At 42.4% G+C, this 21,141-nt stretch overlaps 1 protein-coding gene and 1 pseudogene across 3 annotated transcripts; both read left to right on the top strand.

The window, feature by feature from the left end:
- The window catches only part of LOC133237033 (uncharacterized), a 61,480-nt pseudogene that overhangs the window by 38,715 nt on the left and 1,624 nt on the right, over positions 1 to 21,141 (top strand).
- On the top strand, positions 5,543 to 18,147 carry HFE (homeostatic iron regulator). Of its 3 annotated transcripts, none has more exons than XR_009733089.1 (6): positions 5,543 to 5,832; positions 9,136 to 9,399; positions 9,829 to 10,128; positions 11,228 to 11,503; positions 11,636 to 11,827; positions 12,729 to 18,147. XR_009733089.1 is itself a non-coding variant. In XM_061399308.1 (6 exons), the coding sequence occupies exons 1-6, from the start codon at positions 5,757 to 5,759 to the stop codon at positions 12,767 to 12,769; spliced, it is 1,071 nt and encodes a 356-aa protein (XP_061255292.1). In that variant the 5' UTR covers positions 5,551 to 5,756; the 3' UTR covers positions 12,770 to 18,147. The 3 variants fall into 3 exon arrangements, 2 of the variants coding, with proteins under 2 accessions (XP_061255292.1, XP_061255293.1); XM_061399308.1 differs by having other exon boundaries at positions 5,551 to 5,832; positions 11,636 to 11,749; XM_061399309.1 differs by lacking the exon at positions 5,543 to 5,832 and adding an exon at positions 5,894 to 6,872 and having other exon boundaries at positions 11,636 to 11,749.

Here is a 21,141-nt window from a genome sequence, read left to right as displayed (position 1 = left end):
GTAATAAGAAGAGAAGCTAGCTTGCCCATCAGAGAAGGAAGATATGTGTTGGGGAGTGATAGGGAAGAACATAAAGCAGGATCAACACAGCCACTCAGAATCTACCCCACTGAGTTGCTGTTCTTGGAGCTCATTCCTTGCCCAGAACTCAAGACACACAGTCTCTCCTCCCTGCATTTCCCATCTTAAGTGTGTGCATACTTTCAAGGTCAAGCAGGCAGGCAGAGCTGTCAGGGAGAACTGCATGTTGTCAGTACTGAAGAGGGACCAAGGTATCAACACCCTTCAGTTTTTACTACTGAACTCACCTAAACCTTCTTAAGTTAAGACTTCTGGATGGAACCAGATTCTTACAGAATTACATTATCGAAGAATTTGTTGGGCTTCCCTGGTGGCTCAGATAGTAAAAAACCTGCCTGGGATACAGAAGATCCAGGTTTGATTCCTATGTCAGGAAGATTCCCTGGAGAAGGGAATGGCTACCCACTCCAGTATTCTTGCCTGGAGAATCCCATGGACAGAGAGGAGCCTGGTGGGCTACTGTCCATGGGGTCACAACGAGTCAGACATGACTGAGAGAAGGTTTCAGTTAATACATAGATTTCTTATACTTCTCATGGTTAATGTAGTAGCACTTTTATATTTTCCTTTTAATTTTATAAAATATTTCAGGAAAAATACAAAGCTAGCATAATATATTTATCAAAAGCACTAGCTCAATACTGGAATGCCAGAGTTCAAATTCAATATTGCCATTAGATAAGTTTATTAACTCCTCTATGCCTCAGTTTTCTCAGTTGTCATCTATAAAGTGGCAATAATAGTACCTGTTTTATAGGTTGCTATAAGAATTGATGAGTTAATGTTTATATAGTTCTAAGAAGAGTGCTGCCTTGTGAGTACCAAAATTTTTATACACATATATTTTAAAAAATTATTTTAAAAGTTATACATACATTCTTATAAACCCAGCATAGCACCATTCTTCACTGTTTGTTCAAAGGTGTCAATAATACTAATAAAGATAACAGTTAACCGAACACTTTCTATGCATTAGGCATTATATGCACTATTTTCATTCTGTCTTCACCACCATCCTACTGCTAAGTCGCTTCAGTCGTGGCCGACTCTGTGCGACCCCATGGACTGCAGCCTACCAGGCTCCTCCGTCCATGGGATTTTCCAGGCAAGAGTACTGGAGTGGGTTGCCATTGCCTTCTCCTAAATGAGTACCATTACAATTGTTATTGCTTTACCAATAAGGAAACAGAAATTGAGAATTCAGATTTCTCCTAGGACAGCCCTGCAGACTGATTATAACTCACGTACCCTGAACACACACACACACGCACTCACACACACAAATATCAATTGAACTAAAGTCAAAGACTTTTGCTTTTCTATTACAAAGTGCATAAAATTAAAATACACCCACAACTTTTACTTACTTACTAGTCTGTTTAATGAGTTTTAGTTAGAAAACATTTTCACCCCTGCAACTAATTCTGCATGAATATCATACCTTTTGGGTAGAATCAAGTGTTTACAATACATCATGCTGTCTGTTCTGATGGACACTAGGTGGCAATCCAAACCAACCAAAGTTTAATTTGGTGCCTGGTATGTTATACTTTGGAGAAGGCAATGGCACCCCACTCCAGTACTCTTGCCTGGAAAATCCCATGGCCGGAGGAGCCTGGTGGGCTGCAGTCCATGGGGTTGCTAAGAGTCGGACACGACTGAGCGACTTCACTTTCACTTTTCACTTTCATGCATTGGAGGAGGAAATGGCAACCCACTCCAGTGTTCTTGTCTAGAGAATCCCAGGGACTGCGGGGCCTGGTGGGCTGCCGTCTATGGGGTCGCACAGAGTCGGACATAACTGAAGTGACTTAGCAGTAGCAGCAGCATGTTATACTTTCCCCAGTCCCTTAGGTAATTATTAACTTCTCCTGATAAATTTGGGCTTTCCAGATGACAGTAGTAAAGAATTCGCCTGTCAGGAGACCAAGGTTCAGTCCCTAGGTAAGAAAGAACCCTTGGAGATGGAAATGACAACCCACTCCAGTATTCTTGCCTGGAAAATTCTCTGTCCATAGAAGGTGGGCTAGTCCACGGGGGTCACAAAAAATCAGACAAGACTGAGCAAGAGAAGTCAATCAGTCAGTGATAACACCTTTCTGTCTCAGTGAACAGAAATTTTTATTCCTCTTTTTCTTTACAAATGATCATCCTGATACCACTGGTTAGTCCCAAGACCTCAGCAGGTCTACAGGCAGGCAAGAATAAGGAAGGAATCAATAATCCCATTTGGATTTGGGGAAATAAGAAAATAAATAAGACGGGCTCTACCCTTAGAGTGGAATTTGGAAGCTGGAGACCCCCCCAAAAAAAATAGAATATGTCAGATGTGGTAAGAGAGTGAACATGAAAAGGAGGAAACATCAATTTTACTTGATGCTGGAAGTTAACCCTAGACCCTTATAAAAGCAATTTTTAAAATGCTAAATTACTTTTCTTTATATTTTTAAAGTAAAAATGACCAATGAGGAGGATGACAGGGAAAAAAACAACAACAACAAATACTATTGTGCAAAGATAGTAACACTGGAACTCTCCCGGTTAAGGGTTATCAATTATGATAATGATGGTGATAATAATAATTGCAGTAACAAACTTATTACACTATGTACTAATAAGGATAAAATGATGTAGAGGGCTTGTGACTTAGCAATGTGCTTAAGAACAACCCAGCACCTTCAGTGTAACACACATGCCCCAAACAAAGCCTCAAGAAGTGGACTGCCCTAAAGTGTAAGTTGTATAAAAGTCCAATTAAACCTTTAATAAGTGAGTTTGCTCCGGCCTCAGCCCTTCTTTGCCCAAAGCATTTACTATGGGATGTCATTGACTCCAATAGACACTAGATGATGCTCCAAATTCACACTGCCCTTGATGAACAGCTGATGCTCCTGGCTGCCTGGCTAAGTCATCAATCATTAATTTTGGGTTGACATATTACTCAGAAAATTTCAAACTCATTCTTATAGTCTCTTGATGGACAGAAATGACTATTACCTACAAATGACGTGACAGTATTGAGAGGCTGTGAGAGTGGACTAAGTGCCCAGAGTAGTCAAGCACTAGGTTGGCCAATAGGCCCTTTGGAGTCAATACTCTATAAAGAGGAAAACATTATCAAACGTACTAGAAACAAGTGCTTGATTCATTCACTTTTTTAACAATTAATAAGGAGGAAACGCACACATAACTACCCCCATTGTACATACAGTTTAGAATAAAGGGGAAAATATAGGAGAAAAGAATGGATAGAAATGTTTTACATCTGTTAGTATACTGTAGAGACAAATGGAGGAAATGGCCAATTTTATCCTATCATGGGAGTAGAAACCTTGGGGAGAAGCCACTTTAATTGTGTCTTAAATGTGAGCAGCAAACTAGGCATAAGAACCCCAGGGACTTCCAGTCTGTCCAGTGGTTAAGACTCCACACTTGCAATGCAAGGGGCATGAGTTGCATCCCAGGTCGGGGACCTAAGATTCCACATGCTGTGTAGCATGGCCTAAGAAAAGTACCCAGAATCCAGAGACCTAAAGAGACTGCACATGTTTTATCTTCTAAAACTATTATTAATTGTGGAATAACCATTAACCACAATATAGACAATCTGCAAGAGGATACTGATCTGTCACCTGGTAGGGAGCAGCATCCTCAGGTGAAAAAAAAAAGGTCATTGATGATATTAATATTATATTTGGACAGGCAATAATAATAAATATAATTTAGCCCTGATTATTTGCCAGGAACTTTGTTGAGGGCTTCATTTATCAACTTGGGGGTTTCTTAAACTTAATTCTAAGTATCATTTTGTGGAGTAGCTATTATCACCACCTCTTTACAAAACAAGAAAATTGAGACAGAGAGTTCAAGTGGCTTGCAATATAACTTTGCCTTACAGATTGTATGTGCCCCTATGGCACACACATATACTCATCAGAAATAAGATATAATAGGGTAGTTTACAAAAACTGTACTAAAGTGAGCAAGAGTAGACTTTGTTGTTTTTCTCATCGGTAATGAAAACAATATATATGGACAGTTTTCACTGGTAGATATTAAATATAGAGGACATTTTCTCCCTTAAAGTTTCAAAGGCTCTTGGAAGAGCTGAAAGATAACAATTGACAAAAATAGTCGTTGCATTGGCCTCAAACTCTTTGCAAATGAGACACTTCATTATGCTATGTCATTCGTTCTGATGGCACTCTAAACCAAAATAGTTTGTTCCTAATCTGTCAGATCTGTTATTATTACCCTCTAGGAGTGTCATTATCTATTAAAAGCTGTAAAATTTCATTCATGTAGAGTATCATTTGATGATCAGAGTTTATTATCCCCATTTCACAGATGAGCAGATGGAGGTTCTGAGAAGCCAGAAAAAGGCCATAGTAAAGATACATTTTTCCTTTTCTGTAGTTCTTTGGAGCTCTCCTCAATTTACTAGATGGTATGTTGCCTGACTCATGAATCATTCAATAAAGTCAATTCAATATTTAAAATTTACTGTGCTGAATTTTGTTTTTTAACAGTAGATTAGAGACTGGTTGGGGGGGGGGTGGTGCGGGTGGTGGAATTTGGAGATGATGACTAAAAGGTACTACTGAAAGGTTTCTTTGTGGAGGGGATGAAAAATGTCCTAAATTGATTGTGATATGGTTGCTCACCTTTATGAATATACTAAAGCCTTAGAATTTTAAACTTTAAATGGATGAATTGTATGTAAGTGAATTTTATGTCCGTAAAGCTGTCACCTAGGGAAAAAAAAAAATTGTACAGTCAACTCCCATGTACTCATCATCAATGTTCAACATTTTCTCCACCCTATTTCATATCCCCACACTTTCCAAAATTTCTAAGTTTGAATTTTTTCTTGGATGGCAAAAATTTGCATACGTGCTTTTAAAGGTATCACTGTATTTACCAGGTATTTAAAGGTTTTAGGAAAATCCTTTTTCCTAAATATTTTTTAATATTCTTTTGAAAAGTCTAAGACAGTAGTTCTCAAACTTTGTTGTGTTGGGGTGGGGGAGGGGGTTGTTTAAAATCCCAGTGCCCTGGTGGCATTGCACAGTAATTAAATGGGTGTCCGGGGGCTATAGGAGAACATCTACAGGTTTTACGATTCTCCAGAGGATTCCAATGAGCAGTTCATGAAATGTAACTATAAAAGCTATGAAAGATACGGCAATAGATAGGCTCTAATCTATTAAGTTTATGATTTAACTAAATTCTGATGAAAGAATAAAATGAAGTTTTTATGCAAAAAATATTCGTAAGTTGAATATCAAGATTGGCAAGTTGAACTTAAAAATTTTGAAAATGTGCACCTGAATATTCAAGTTATTCAATATTTAAATGGTAAATATTTAGATCATAAAATCATTAAATATATTCTCAATCAGCATCCTCTCGGGATTTAAAAAACCAAAGAGACAGTTGTGTGACCGAGTGTTTCCCAAGCAGGTACTCTGGGTTTCAGGACAGAGAGTTCTAGCGCCGGAGACCCATTTCTTTTCAGCAGCAGCCCCGGAAAAGGATCCCACTGGCCAGGAAGTTTCATCTGGGATCCCCAGAGCCTCGGCAATGGCTCCAGGGTGACTTCTTGGATCATCCCCGTTTCCCCGCCCTACTCAAGCGGCTGAAAAGCGCCAGGACGCGCGGTCCGAGCCGGGAAAATGGGCCCGCGAGCCCGGCCGGCGCTTCTCCTCTTGATCCTCCTGCGGACGGCGGCCACGCAGGGGCGACCGCCGCGTGAGTCCGGGGGCTGCGGGCGCTAGAGGGGCGCGGCGGGGGAGGCAAAATCGAAACTAGCTTTTCTTAGCGCTTGGGAGTTCGCTAAGCTCCGAACGACTGCTCAGCCCTGTGCGCGGTGCCCTCCCCCAGCTTTTCCCGGGGGGCATGCGGGCCACAGAAAGTGCAGATGGGGTTAGGGGACCTCCCGTCCCAAGACCTTGACCTCCCACTCCCCGCCCACTCTCTGTCCTTGCTGCCACGGCTTGGCGCTCGGAACCACCTACTCCTTCTCCCAGCTTGGACGCTTTTAGAATAGAAATCTCTCATTGAGGTCGAGCTAGGATTAGGGGTCCTTGGCCTCCGATCTCGGTTTTCTTGTTTCTGCTGTTAACCGAAGCGACTTAGCAGGCACGCACTTCGATTGTGTCCTTTCACCGCCGATCCCGCCCCAAACAGGAAGTTCTTCTCACCGAGGACGACCTTGGCCGGAGTGCCCCCTCCGGTGTTTCCACACCCGGGGGCTCTAAGGGCTGGGAGTAAACACACAGTGAAGGCCGCCGGGTTTCCATTTCCGAACCTCTGGCACAGACTGAGGATAGGAGGTTCTTGAGAGTTCGGCCAGAGGCCTTACTCTTGGGGACTGTTCTTTTGCCTGGAAAAATAACCTGCCTGATATTTTTGAACTTTTGAACTGATTCTCACTGTTCTTTTCAGCCTGGGGTTGTTAATTTGCAATGTTAATAGTATTGTATATAAAGGAGGCCAAAGAGATGATAGTTAGCATGTAAGACATTTAAATTTTAAATCAGCTTCCTATCTGTGATCTGGTTTGACTCTACTCAGCCTTCGGGCGGTAGGAACTATTCATATCTTGATTTTATTAGTGGTTAACAACTTCAGGTTAAATCCTTTCCCCAGGTTACAAAGAATTTAGATAGTCTGGTTTTCTGACATGAAGTACCTACTACTGGTTGTAATCTTGGCTGACAGTGTTTGACCTCACCGTTGTCTGGCACAGCTCTGGATGCTTTATACATTGACCCAACCACACTTGGAGGGTAGGTCGTATATGTATCCATACTTTATAGATGATGAGAACAAAATAAGACCTGCTCACCAGTAACTTTGTCAGTGTTACCCAGGGCTCTTCATAGTTGCAATTCTTAAAAGTTACTCTGCAGTAGAGGTTAAATCATAAAGTCTGATGAAGGAAAGTCTTCACTGACTACAAGTATATAAAGAGCAGGGAGCCAAGTCGAGTCGATGCTTTGCCTTTGAGTAGATAGGGATGACAATACACAAAGGGATAGAGAGCATCAGGGTAACCTGTGAAGCGAGGAGGTCAGGGTAGGCCACTGTCCCCAGCTGGGTTTGAGCAGAGACTTGAAGTAAGTAAGGGTGATGTTCATTGGGAGCAGCGCTTCCCAGACAGGCTAGGGGGACCTGGCAAGGATTTGCAACGTCAGCACTCATTGACATTTTTTGTTGTGGGGACTGTCATGTGTACTGTAGGACATTTAGCAGGGTCACTGTCCTTTACGTACTGGATGTTAGTACACTCCCTGGTCGTGACAACCAAAAACGTCCCCAGGTGTTGCCAGATGTCCCTAAGAAAATAAATATCCTGATTGAAGAAAGAGCAAGGGCTCCGGAGGCCCAGAACAGGTGATGGGTTCAGCAAAGGAGCCATGGGTGAGTCCCCTAGGGCCTCACAGGTTGCAGTGTGGACTCCAAACCAGGAGTGATGTGATCAAGAATAACTGTTGAAAAGATTGCTCTGGCTGCTCTATGGAAAGCAGAATGAAGGGAGCAGTGATAAAAAAAAAAAAAAACAGGGTGAAGCAGACAGGCAAGAGATGATGGACTGGGCTGGGTGGGAGCAGAGGTGGTGGTGAGAAATAACTCTATTCTGGATTTATTTTAAAGGAAGTTGCTGAGGGATCTATGAAGGTTCATATGATAGAGAAAAGTCAAGGTGGCTCTATTATTATTTTATCTTTATTTTATCAGCCTCAGCAACAGGGGGATCGGTGGTGTCATTTCCAAGGTGGTGAAGGTAGAAGAAAGAGCAGTTTGGGGGCAACCAAGAGCCTGATTTTAGACTTGTTCAAGTTTGAAATTCCAATGAGTCATCCAACTGGTGGTATCATATAGGAAGAGTTGGAGAGTAAGAATCTAGAGTTCAGGGTCAGAGATCGAAATCTAGAACTTGGCATTTAGTCATCCAACAAGTATGTATTAAGCTTCGACTACATGCCAGACACTGTTCTAGGCATCGAGGATACACACTGAACTCCCCCATCTAGAATTAAGGGAATGCATAAGAAAACTCACACCTGCCCAAGGCCTGTCCCTTTGGGCTTTCTGGGTGTTTTTTTCACATTTGCATTTGATTTGGAACTATTTTGATGCTGAAAGATACCCTGAGCTATTTATCAGCACATTTGCCAGCATTTAACAGCAAACATTTATAGGCAGACCTCAGAGATATTGTGGGTTCAGTTTCAGACAACCACATTAAAGGGAACGTCATAAGATAACAACTCAGACAAAGTTTTTGGTTTCCCAGTACATGCCCAAGTTGTGTTTACTACACTGTATGCTGTTAAGTGTACAACTGTATTGTCTTAAAAAACATATGTACTTTAATTTTTAAAAAAGTATTGCTAAAAAGTGTTAGCCATAATCTGAACCTTCAGAGAGTCAAAATCTTTTTATAATAGTAACACCAAAGATCACTGATCACAGATCACCATAACAAATAGAACAATAATGAAAATGTGGGAAATCTTGTGAGAATTACCAAAATGTGACACAGAGATATAAAAGTGAGCAAAGGCTGTTGGAAAAGTGGTACCAATAGACCTGCTTGACGTGGGGTTGCCAAAAACCAATTTGTAAAAAAACACATTAGCTTCAAAGGGCAAAAAAAAAAAAAAAAGAGGTCTGTCTGTACACAAGAAAGGGTTTAGAGATGGAAGCAATGATAAAAGCTGGACAATAATTCCTCTGGACTTGGATCTAATTGGGTCTGAGCACCAACTCCTGAGCTCAACTGCCCTAGCTAGACACGTCTTGGGATTTTCTAAAATCTGTTGTCCCCAAGGGGAGGCTGCTGGAATTGTGAGTTCTGGGTCAGGGGCTGGGGGCTGAAAGGGGGTCCAGCCCACATGGCACACGGAGGGTCTTGGGGAAAAAGGGTCATGGGGAGGGAGGGCACCACCCACTTTCACAGGGTGGGACCAGACACAGCTGGTTCGAGTAGATTCAGACCGTGTGTGGACTCCCAGTCTCCTATGTGTCCTGTTGCCCTCTCCCCAGGGTCACACTCCCTGCGCTTCCTCTTCATGGGCGCCTCCAAACCAGACCTCGGGCTGCCCCTGTTTGAGGCTTTGGGCTACGTGGATGACCAGCTGTTCGTGTCCTATGATCATGAGAGTCGCCGTGCAGAGCGGCGCGCCCCATGGCTCTGGGGCAGGGCCACCAGCCAGCTGTGGCTGCAGCTGAGTCAGAATCTGAAAGGCTGGGACCACATGTTCATCGTGGACTTCTGGACGATCATGGACAACCACAACCAAAGCAAGGGTGCGTGAAGAGCGGGCCTCACCTTCCCAAGGTGGGTGGGGTGTGTCCCTGCTTCACAGATGCATCTTGAGGGAGGTTTGAGATCCTGGCTATTTGAGGTCCTGGGGGGCAGAGAAGAGGGCAAGTGTTTGCTTCCTGAGGTTGTTCAGTCCTTGTAATGGTTCCTGTAATCCCTGTAAGGGCTTCCTTGGTGGTCCAGATGGTAAAGAATCCACCTGCAATGTGGAAGACCTGGGTTCGATTCCTGGGCTGGGAAGATCTCCTGGAGAAGGAAATGGCAACCCACTCCAGTATTCTTGCCTGGAGAATCCCATGGACACAGGAGCCTGGCAGGCTACAGTCCGTAGGGTCGTCGCGAAGAGTCAGACACGACTGAGCGACTAACACACACACAATGGCAGAAACAGGGACCTGCTCCTTTGGTTTCAGTAACGAAGCTGGGGGCGTTGCCAGAGTCCCACACCCTGCAGGTGATCCTGGGCTGTGAGTTGCAAGAGGACAACAGCACCAGAGGGTTCTGGAAGTACGGGTACGATGGGCAGGACCATCTTGAATTCCGGCCTGAGACACTGGATTGGAGAGCAGCAGAGCCCAGGGCCCAAGTCACCAAGCTGGAGTGGGAAGTGAACAAGATTCGGGCCAAGCAGAACAGGGCCTACCTGGATCGGGATTGCCCCGAGCAGCTGCTGCATTTGCTGGAGCTGGGGAGAGGGCCTCTGGAGCAGCAAGGTACGGCGGGAGCACTCTCTGGCCCTCTCGTGAAGGAGTGGAGGCGGGGTACAGGGTACAGGATCCCCAGCTGGGGTTTCAGAGATGGCCGATATTGTGTGACTTCCTGGGAAGGAACTGAGGACTGAGTTTTCCACCTCGAGGTCTCTAGCTCTGAGGTTTCCCCCTTACAGTTGAGATGTGAGTCATGATTTTAATTTTTTTCCATGCACATAGCTAAAGAAGTAACTGTGATTTTTCTCTCAATTTAACCAAGAACCCTATGCCCATTTGTAACCTTTAGTGATTCAGAGATGCCAATTTTCATATGAATGAATACCAAGGCAAGAAATTACCTAATGAGGCAACTGGTCAGAGTAGCACAATCTTAAGGGGTCAAAGCTACTTTCACAGAACATACTAGTAGTCATGAAGGCTGACTATCTGACAAGACCCCTTCCTACAAGAATATTTATCAGGTTGAACCAGGTGAAATTACCGAGAGTACGTATTCAATCAGTTTTGATCCTCATAAGGGGCAATTTCAGGCTTCCCAAATGGCACTGGTGATAAAGAATCCACTTGCCAATGCAGGAGATATAAGAGATATGGGTTCAGTCCCTGGGTTGGGAAGATCCCCTGAAGGAGGGCATGGCAACCCACTCCAGTCTTCTTGCCTGGAGAATCCCATGGACAGAGGAGCCTGGTGGGCTACAGTCCATAGGGTCCCAAAGAGTCAGACAAGACTGAAGTGACTTAACATGCACACACAAGGGGCAGTTTCATTTGATTCAACTTAAAGTATTAACAAAGAACATAGCACATGGGCAACAGGTATGCATATTTCCATGTGGGACTGGAGAACAGGCTGCTATGACTGACTGACCCACATCAGAACTGAATCATGTAACGTATTTTAGGACACAAAATGGTGGTGTGTCTTTCCTACAGCTTGCTCTGTCTGCACAGGGTGACTCCTTCCTCCAATCTGTAGGGAAAGGGAAGTGAAAGTGGTAAAGAAAGGGAAGCGAAAGTGGTAAAGAAAGGGAAGCGAATGTTCTGGTCTTCCTGGCATGGGTAGGAAGAGTCCCTCTCCAGATCCTCCCTTCTTCCTGTCCAGTGCCTCCTTTGGTGAAAGTGACTCATCACGTGACCTCTTCACTGACTACTCTTCGGTGTCGGGCTCTGAACTTCTACCCCCAGAACATCACCATTAGGTGGCTGAAGGACAAGCAGTTCCTGGATGCCAAGGAGATTAAGCCAGAGGATGTGTTGCCCAATGGGGACGGGACCTACCAGGCCTGGGTGGCCTTGGCCATGCTCCCTGGGGAAGAGCAGAGATACAGCTGCCAAGTGGAGCACCCAGGCCTGGATCAGCCCCTCACTGCCACCTGGGGTATGGATGAGAGGCAGGGGCTGAGAAAACCTGGTGTGGGCGGGCTGGGGTTGGTCAACAGGGCAGTCAGGGGAGGGTCTGCTCTGGGCTGGGGGCAGCGTCATGGGCTTTCATTTGCTTTTGCTGTTTTAGAGCCCTCACTGTCTGGCACCCTGGTCACTGGAATCCTCAGTGGGATTGCTGTTTGCGTCATCATCTTCCTTATTGGAATTTTGTTCAGAATCTTAAAGAGACGGCAGTCTTCGAGTGAGTAGGAAGGAGGAGGAAGCCTCTTAGCACCATGGCGCCCAGGACACTCTCATCTTCCTGCAGAAAGTGTGGCAGGTGGAGGCAAAGAGGATTTGGCATCCATGAGAAGCCCTCTCTTCTTTTTTCTTTGGGAACCCTGGCACCTCCCTGGGAGCAGGAATTTCTTGCTGATTTCCAATCTGATTTCTCTCAGAATGAAAGCTCCTCAGAATGAAAGCTCCTATTTCAACAGACATCTGTTGAGCGCCTATTATTTGGCAAAGGGCTGTTTAAGGTAGTGCAGGTTCTCTGAGGTTAAGTCACCATTGCTATTCTCAGAACTCAAGTCTAGTAGGAAATGAAATCCCTGAAACAGGTAAATGCAGTTAAAGACCCCTGACAGTCCTATGAAGCAAATGTTCTTGGTGGGGTCAAGGGAAGGGAGGACCACATTCATCTGCGGATCAACCATAGCTTCTGGATCTTGAAGAAGTAGAATTTCTTTAGGTAATGTTGAGGATGAGGGGAGCTCTGTGCAAATGAAGCAACCGAGCACATGGGAGAGAGTGACAGATGCTGGGGAGTGAGAAATTATCATCAATTTGACCCTTGACTTTACATACTTACCAGTCTGCATTTCTACTTCCTGAACATCTGTGGTGCAGGGGAAAAAGGGGTAGACAGAAGCCAGCTCCTGCAGAACCTTGTGGGCCTTTGGGTTCTTATGGGGGTGTGGGTGGAAAGGGTCAATGCAGTAACTTAAATCAGCAAAGGAGGATCCAATCTCCATGGTATGGAGAGTGAGTTGTTAGGAAGTGAGATGGGAGGCAAGGGGACCAGTTAGGCAAGGAGACTCTGCATTTGCAGATGAGAGATTATGGTGCCTGAAATCCAGGGGTTCCTTGGAAAGAGGATGGTCAGAGTTGACATGAGTGGATGAGGGGTCAGGGGAGGATCCAAAGTCTGTGACGCCTGTTTCCTGGACATGTCTTTGCAGGAGGAGCCGCTGTCAACTATGCCTTAGCCGAATGTGAATGAAGGGCAGCCTGCAGACCCTTATGGGGCGGAGACAGAACTCAAGACTCAGGGAGCACGTGGCCTTGTGGCATTCTTCATGCTCAGGACAATTGGAGCTAAGAAATGGGAACTGTCTCAGGAACTATCTGCTCTTAACCTTCCTTGTTCACTCTTGAAAAGTTCACCATCTAGGTTTCTGAGTTCCTGCTTGTTAAACGGCCCCAGCTGTGACTTCTGCCCCAGAAGCGGCTTTCCTGAATCCCAGGCTACATTTAGAACCTACATTGATTTCCTGCATCACCTCAGACTTCGTACACCTACATCATCTCATCTCCTAACTGTGGAACGAGGTTCCTTAAATCTGGGGGTGGGGGTAGTGGGGGAGGGTTGCTCGTGATTCCTTTAAACCTCTGAGAATAGCTTGAACCTTCTCCTTAGGTCATACACTCTAATGCCTCTATCAGAATTTGGCACACACATCCAGGCAATTCCTAGACCCATTCAAGTTTCCTTTTAACCCTTCCTCTGTTATTGAGAACTCACCTGTCACCAAGCCCTGTGGTCTCTTCCATCAGAAGGAGATCTGGACTATCGTACAGCTGTGAAGGCTGTGCACTGCACAACCCGAGGAGACACCTTTTCTAGAAGAGGCATCCTTTCCTGGATGTTTGTGCCTATTAGGATAGTCTTCTCTAAAATGGGTGGGAAGTGTCTTGGGGAAGGATATCTTTTTTTAATTCGAGCAAAGGTGCCATGTGGGATTCCTTAGATTAATGACACCTGCACTTTTGCAATACCTCTTCTGTATGCCAGACTTGAAGTAGCACAGGATTTGATCCCTGCTCACACCATCTCCTTGTTCTGATAATGAAAATGATAACTAAGATGATGATGATAAGGATAAGATGGCTGACATTTTAAAAGCTCTTACGTGGTGCCAGACTTAGTTCTCTGAGTGCCCATTTACATGTATTATCTCATATAGTTCTTACAATAGGTCTTTGACATCAGTACTATTTTCCCCCCTCTTTTTTTTAAAGATGAAGAAAGTGAAATTTAATATAGAGTATCTCACAGCTTGCCAGGGACAGAGATAGGTGTCAAGCTCAGTCAGGCTGGCTCTTTGATCCAGCTCCTTGCTCCTGCATTCAGATGATCAGATACTTGGACTAAGTGGGGAAAGAAGGAGATGGCTGTGGAGATGGCTCTTCTCTTATCTCATTGTCTGTATACTCAGTGACTTTGATTCAAGTGAAGGGAAAAACATCAAAAACCAATCTCGGCCATGTTTCCTTTCAAAGTTCCTGAGGGAAGAACCCTGGAATGTGACTGCTAACTTCTCTATTGCCACACTGGCCAGCTCTGTCTGGCAGCACTCACGGGACTGAGACTGGGAGGGTTGGTTAGTTACTGTGTTGGACCTCACAGTCCTGCTCCAATCAGGGCCACTAGGGTGTAGGCATTTCCCTCCGTAAACTGGAGCAACTCCTCTCATATTAAAGCTGGGAAAATAGAAATATATACATATATACACATATATATGTGTGTGTATATATACACACACACCAAATAACTCATGTTTATTTCGTGCTGCTATGTACAACTGGTGGCATAACTATGTTCAAGGCTCTGTCTTGGAGGTCGGAGGGCAGGTGCCTCAGACCAAATACAGCACAGAAGTTTGTTTGGTAAGTACTAAATTTGGGCACAAATATCTCAACTATTTTAAACTTTTCTTTTTTTCTGGTTATGAAAGTTAAGTGGATAAAAGTACACAGAATTTGTGCTTACTACAGAAAAGTTTAAAATGAGTTGAATTGAAACTTTCCTTCCATTAGCCAAAGCTAACTCTATTAACAGTTTGTGTATTTCTTCTCAGTATTATTGCCATATTAAAATACATAAAATTAACAAATGCGTAGATTTTAATAAATACATAATTAACTGTACATGATTTTCCTGATGCATTTGTCCATCTTATGTATGTACTTAATCAACTTCATCATTAAATTATTTTGGGGACATTTATACTGCTTCTAAGGGGTCATGGATCTTCCCTCATAGCTCAGTGGGTAAAGAATCTGCCTGCAAGGCAGGAGACCTGGGTTTGATTCCTGGGTTGGGAAGATCCCCTGGAGAAGGAAATGGCTACCTACTCCAGTATTCTTGCCTGGAGAATCCCATGGACAGAGAAGCCTGGCAGGCTCAAGTCCATGGGGTCAAAAGAGTCTGACATGACTTAGCAACTAAACCACCACCATCACCGTACTGCTTCTAATTTTTTTAATGTTTTATTTTCATTAAATTATAGTAGCTGAATTAATTGTTTTTCTTTACCCTAGAGACATTATCACCTAAAGTGTAACACATTGGTCATTTTGCCTCCAAACCACGATGGAAGCACAAATTCTTTCTCCTTAAATATCCTCCCATATTCAAAGCAGACTGCCAAAAATCTTCCTTGCTCATACTGTTTCCTACCTTACTAAGGATATACTAAAATTAATTAGGCAACAGTTTATTTTATGTTCTTTTTGTTTCACATAGGACAAAATTTCAAGAAACATTCTACTCTTCACAGTAACACATTTATTAACTGTAGCCTGTTAATTTTTAAAAAATAACCACAATTATAAAATTTCCATTTTCTTTCAGTGTTTCTTAGCTTAATTTTTCTGGCCTTGTTCATCAGTTCTTAAGATCAGCTACATTTGAAGTCAGATCGGTTCAGTTCAGTTCAGTTCAGTTGCTCAATCGTGTCCGACTCATTGCGACCCCATGGACTGCAGCACACCAGGTTTTCTTGTCCATCACCAACTCTGCAAGCTTGCTCAAACTCATGTCCACTGAGTTGGTGATGCCATACAACCATCTCATCCTCTGTCATCCCCTTCTCCTCCTGCCTTCAATCTTTCCCAACATCAGGGTCTTTTCCAATGAGTCAGTTCTTCACATCAGGTGACCAAAGTATTGGAGTTTCAGCTTCAGCATCAGCACTTCCAATGAATATTCAGAATTGATTTCCTTTAGGATTGACTGGTTGGATCTACTTGCAGTCCAAGGGACTCTCAAGAGTCTTCTCCAACACCACAGTTCAAAAACATCAATTCTTCAGCACTCAGCTTTCTTTATGGTCCAACTCACATCCATACATGACTACTGGAAAACCATATGTTTGACTAGATGGGCTTTGGTCAGCAAACTAATGTCTCTGCTTTTTATTTTGCTATCTTGGTTGGTTATAGCTTTTCTTTCAGGCAGCAAGCATCTTTTATTTCATAACTGCAGTCACTATCTGCAGTGATTTTGGAATCCAAGAGAAGAAAGTGTTACTGTTTCCATTGTTTCCTCATCTATTTGCCATGAAGTGATGGGACTGGATGCCATGATCTTAGTTTTTTTAATGTTGAGTTTTAAGCCAGCTTTTCACTCTTCTCTTTCACTTTCATCAAGAGGCTCTTTAGTTCTTCTTCGCTTTCTGCCAGAAGGGTGGTATCATCTGCATATCTGAGGTTATTGATATGTCTCCTGGCAATGGCAATCTTGATTGCAGCTTGTGCTTCATCCAACCCAGCATTTTGCATGATGTACTCTGCATATGTACTCTGCATATGCAAAATGCTGGGCTGGATGAAGCACAAGCTGCAATCAAGATTGCCATTGCCAGGAGACATATCAATAACCTCAGATATGCAGATGATACCACCCTTCTGGCAGAAAGCGAAGAAGAACTAAAGAGCCTCTTGATGAAAGTGAATATAAGTTATAAGCAGGGTGACAATATACAGCCTTGACATACTCCTTTCCCAATTTGGAACCAGTCTGCTGTTCCATGTCTGGTTCTAACTGTTGCTTCTTGACCTGCATACAGGTTTCTCAAGAGGCAGGTATGGTGGTCTAGTATCCCATCTCTTTAAAAATTTTCCAGTTTGTTGTGATTTACATAGTCAAAGGCGTTAGCATAGTCAATGGTGCAGAAGTGGATATTTTTCTGGAATTCTCTTGCTTTTTCTATGATCCAGCAGACATTGGCAATTTGACCTCTGGTTCCTGTGCCTTTCTAAATCAGATACCAACGTTTAAATTACCTATTTTATTTTACATCTGGCAAAAACCAGTTACAAATTTGGTAGTAAGGAGAAGGGCGTCATCTGGTGGCCAACGCCAAAAATGTCACAGTGGTTTTATGACTATAGCGAGTGGGAGTGGGGAGGGGGAGAGGGGTAGGGCAAAGTCCTCAGGGGAAAGGAGGAAAGGAAAACACACAGGATCACCTTTGGAGAAAAGCCCCTGAAATTGTGAGAGGGCAAAGATGAAACTATTCACCAGGTATTTGAATTGCTGCAATCACAGGGCACTGTTGAGCTGCCTTAACTGGGAAAAGAACAGAAGGAAAACAAACAAATCTGGTGAGGCCACCTGCCAGCAGTTGGTTAAGGCCTGCTGGGAGGTACAGGCAAAACTTGGTCTTGTGTTATAATAATATAGCCTCAGTGTGCTGTGTACTTGATTCAGTCTTCATGTACACACACACACACTTAAAAACAAAAGCCTTTCTCTCAAATGCTGCAAGGTTCTTATAAGCTACACACTCTAATCATGACTAGAATTTTAAAATGCATGACTTTAAGCACTGAAGATATTTACAGATATCTCTAATTTTAATTTCTATGGACTTTGGGTCATCATTTTTTTCTTCCCCATTTTTGAATAAGTGATTAATATGTAGATTTTAATACAGTATTAAATTATCTCATTAACTATTTTACTAAAAATCCTTGGTTGCCCTGACATCATGCATGCATTTATTACTTGGCCTAGAATGCATACTGGTATCTCACATATTCGGTTTCTGAATAATTTTCTAAGGTGTTTACTCATATATATGAGAGATACATATAGTCTGACTTAAGCAGATGCTTCTATAGCTTCTATTTCTTGGCTGGATGAAATTGTATTCTCAGTAAAGTCTTCTTTAGCATGAATATTTCTTGAAAGTAATTTTTTTTAAGCTAATATTGAGTACTTACTAGATGCCAGGCCTTGTTCTAAATGTTAATTTAATTCCTCTGAAGAATCCTGTGACATGTACGCTCTTGTTATTCTGTTACCCTTATTTTGCTGTGTGGAAACCAAGGCACAGAGAGGTTAGTTAACTTGCTAAAGGTTACACAGCTGGAAAATGATCATGCTGATTTTTTTGTTTCCAGCTAGCCTGGCTCAGAGTCAAATTTCTAACCAATACACAATATCTCTCTCTGAGTCAAGAAAACACGTGGTTGATGTTGATGCCATTGCATGATTTTATGATACTCCTTTAAGTAACCATTCTGATGCCTAGTGACCATACCTTGGATATTCCCCGAGTGAGGAGAGGACCAGTTTTAACATTTCAGAATGTTTTGTTTCACACAGGCCAAAATTTCAAGAAACATTCTACTCTTCACATTAACACATTATTAACTGTGGCCTGTTAATTTTTTAAATAACCAGTTATAAAATCTCAAATTTCTATAATTTTTCATAAATATTTGGGACCTTTATTTTCTTTTCACACACAAAATTCTAACTATCAATTCACATTTCTGTTTATTCTCTTTATCATTCAGGGAGTATCACAGTTTGGGTAGCCTTAAGCACATGTGAATCATTTCTTCACCAGGTTTGGGTAGAAAGTATTGTTATTTTTTTTTAAAAAAATCAAATTCTGGCTTTTGACCCAAAGATTCTAAAATAGAATTTTGCTGTTTTCAGTGCATTTGGTGAGGTGCTGAACATAATACCAATACTTGTATAAACTTCAATGAAAGTCTTGTCAGTTAACCTTACTCTGCAAGTCCATGAACTAGCCCAGATTTTATTCTGTAAACAGAGAGACCACATGGCATTTTCCTAAAACAGCAAGAAACTTGGATAATGCCAATGGAACTTCATTCAGTGTGTAAGAAAGCATTTATTTTAAACATAGGTGTAATAAAGATCTTTCCTTTGTGTACTTTTGGGTTCACAGTTTTCACCACTAAACAAATGCAAAATCCTTTCTTTGTGCTTTGTGTGTGTGAGTAAGAAAGTATTCCATGGAATTTAAAAAATCAAATTTAAGTACAAATGTGTTTATTAAAATTTTGAAACAATTGTTTAAGAAAGGATAATATTAGAAACTTGCTTGTCCAAATAGCATTTTCTTCAGTAGGTCAAAATGTGTTAAGAATATTTAGAGGAGAAAACCCACACAGGACAGCAGGCCTAAAAAGTGCAAGTGCCAACAACTTTTAGAAAAGAGTTTGAACTAAAGAGAAAATGCAGGGCAGTTAGGATTTGGTGCTTTGACTGCCATCACCCAGGTTCAATCCCTGGATGGGAAACTGAGATCCTGCAAGACATGTGGTGCAGCCAAAATGGAAAAAATAAAATTAAATAAAGAGGGAAAAGTAAGAACATTTTCTTAAAAGGTTAAGGAGAGGAAATGAGGAAAATAGGGACAGACACAGTAGATGTATATTATGGAACCAAAAACACAGCAATGGGAATGACAGGAAAAATGAATAATTAGAAAATAGGTCATACCAAAGTAAAGATTAGTTGACTGAAAAAGAGAAATACATTGAAGACTTAGATGGGAAGGAGATAAATCAGCCAGCGGTGAGAGAAGCCCCAGACCAGGAGTGGTGTTCCCAAATGCCTTCAGCTGTCAAGTTATAAATCTCTGGCAGGCTGGCGAAATGAGGTGAGATTGTACTTATGCATTTCCTCAACTATAACATTGCTCAAACTATCGCTACCCAGGGATTCCTTTTCACTAAAGTGCAATTATACCCCCAAAAGTGTTGATATATGCTGGTAATTTTCAACCCTGGCCAAGTATCAGAATTGTCTGTTAAATTTATATATTCCATGGAATGATATGAGAAGTGAAAGTGAAAAAAAGTCGCTCAGTTGTGTCCGACTCTTTGCGACCCCATGGACTGTAGCCTACCAGGCTCTTCCGTCCATTGGATTTTCGAGGCAAGAATTGAACCCGGGTCTCCCGCATTGTAGGCAGATGCTTTACCATCTGAGCCACCAAGGAAGTCCATTATCATTATGGAATGATATGCATAAATATAAATATATATATTCCTGAACTCTAGTATTTTGACTGAGTTTGTGATGGGTGGTTCTGAGCATTTTATATTTTTAGAAGATGTTTGGTTAACATCACTGTTTTATTTGTTGAAATATTTAATGTATCCACTTAGCCACAACTTGCTTGCAAGGTTTTAATTTGTAGGGTCTTGGTCACATAAATGGGGTTCTGTGATGCTAGGTTCACTTGGAGGATGAGTTCCAGGTGACCCATTCTCTTCCAAGCCACAGGACCAAGTAACACCTGGCTCCTAGAGGAGGATACATTTTTAACATAAATCTATATGTGTATACCCTTTAAATATTTCTATTCTGACAGTCATGACTTTTTGAGTCAATGTCATTGAGAAAAGTTTAGAAAAGAAGAAATTGGGAAAAGCGAATAAGAAAAAAGGAACTATATTGTACCTTCATGAATTAAAAAGCACATGCAGATTTCATGTTTACATATGAACTCTGACTTCATACTTTTCCTCTGTAATGTTTGACATTTCTTCCTAGCTAAGTCTCCTTTATAAGGTGCAGGTTCATAGTGGGAGAGGGTGTTGAAAGGCAAGAGTCTAAAAACTCTCAATTTGGGGCAGAAAAATGTAACCCCACCTAATTATTTTAGAAGTGATATAAACTCTGTGCCATGCAGAGCTTTCCTGCCCTCTCCTGGGTCTTTCCTCTCCATTACTGGGTCTCTTTTAGCTTTTTGCCTTAGTCTGATGTTATAGTGTAAGGCCATATTCTCATTCTAAGTCTCACCAATAGACATTTATCTATTAACCAGGATTGGGGTCGGGGTGGGAGGGAGAAGTCTTTTTCTTTTTCAATTTAACTAGAGTGACTCTTACTGTGGAAATTTTCAAAAGCTGCAACTGGAAACTAAAGAGAAACCTTTTGATTGAGAAGTCCTTTTCAAACCATATTCAGATCCAATTCTGTTCTATGTTGCTTAAAAAGAAACAAAAACAACAACAAAAAAACAGGGACTAGCCTGTCCATAACCCTCTGTAATCTAATCAAAAGCCTCCCAGGTGAGGGCCCTGTAGGCTTAGAAATGACCTTAATCAAGTATTAGCCCCATCCTACGATTAATCCCCAACTCTACAAAACATCCGGAGAAGGCAATGGCACCCCACTCCAGTGCTCTTGCATGGAAAATCCCATGGATGGAGGAGCCTGGTAGGCTGCAGTCCATGGGGTCTCGAAGAGTCCGACACGACTGAGCGACTTCACTTTCACTTTTCACTTTCATGCATTGGAGAAGGAAATGGCAACCC

This window comes from Bos javanicus, chromosome 23 (assembly GCF_032452875.1).
Source record: "Bos javanicus breed banteng chromosome 23, ARS-OSU_banteng_1.0, whole genome shotgun sequence".
In the NCBI taxonomy this organism is placed as follows: Eukaryota; Metazoa; Chordata; class Mammalia; order Artiodactyla; family Bovidae; genus Bos; species Bos javanicus.
This window is presented reverse-complemented; position numbering and strand designations above follow the sequence as displayed.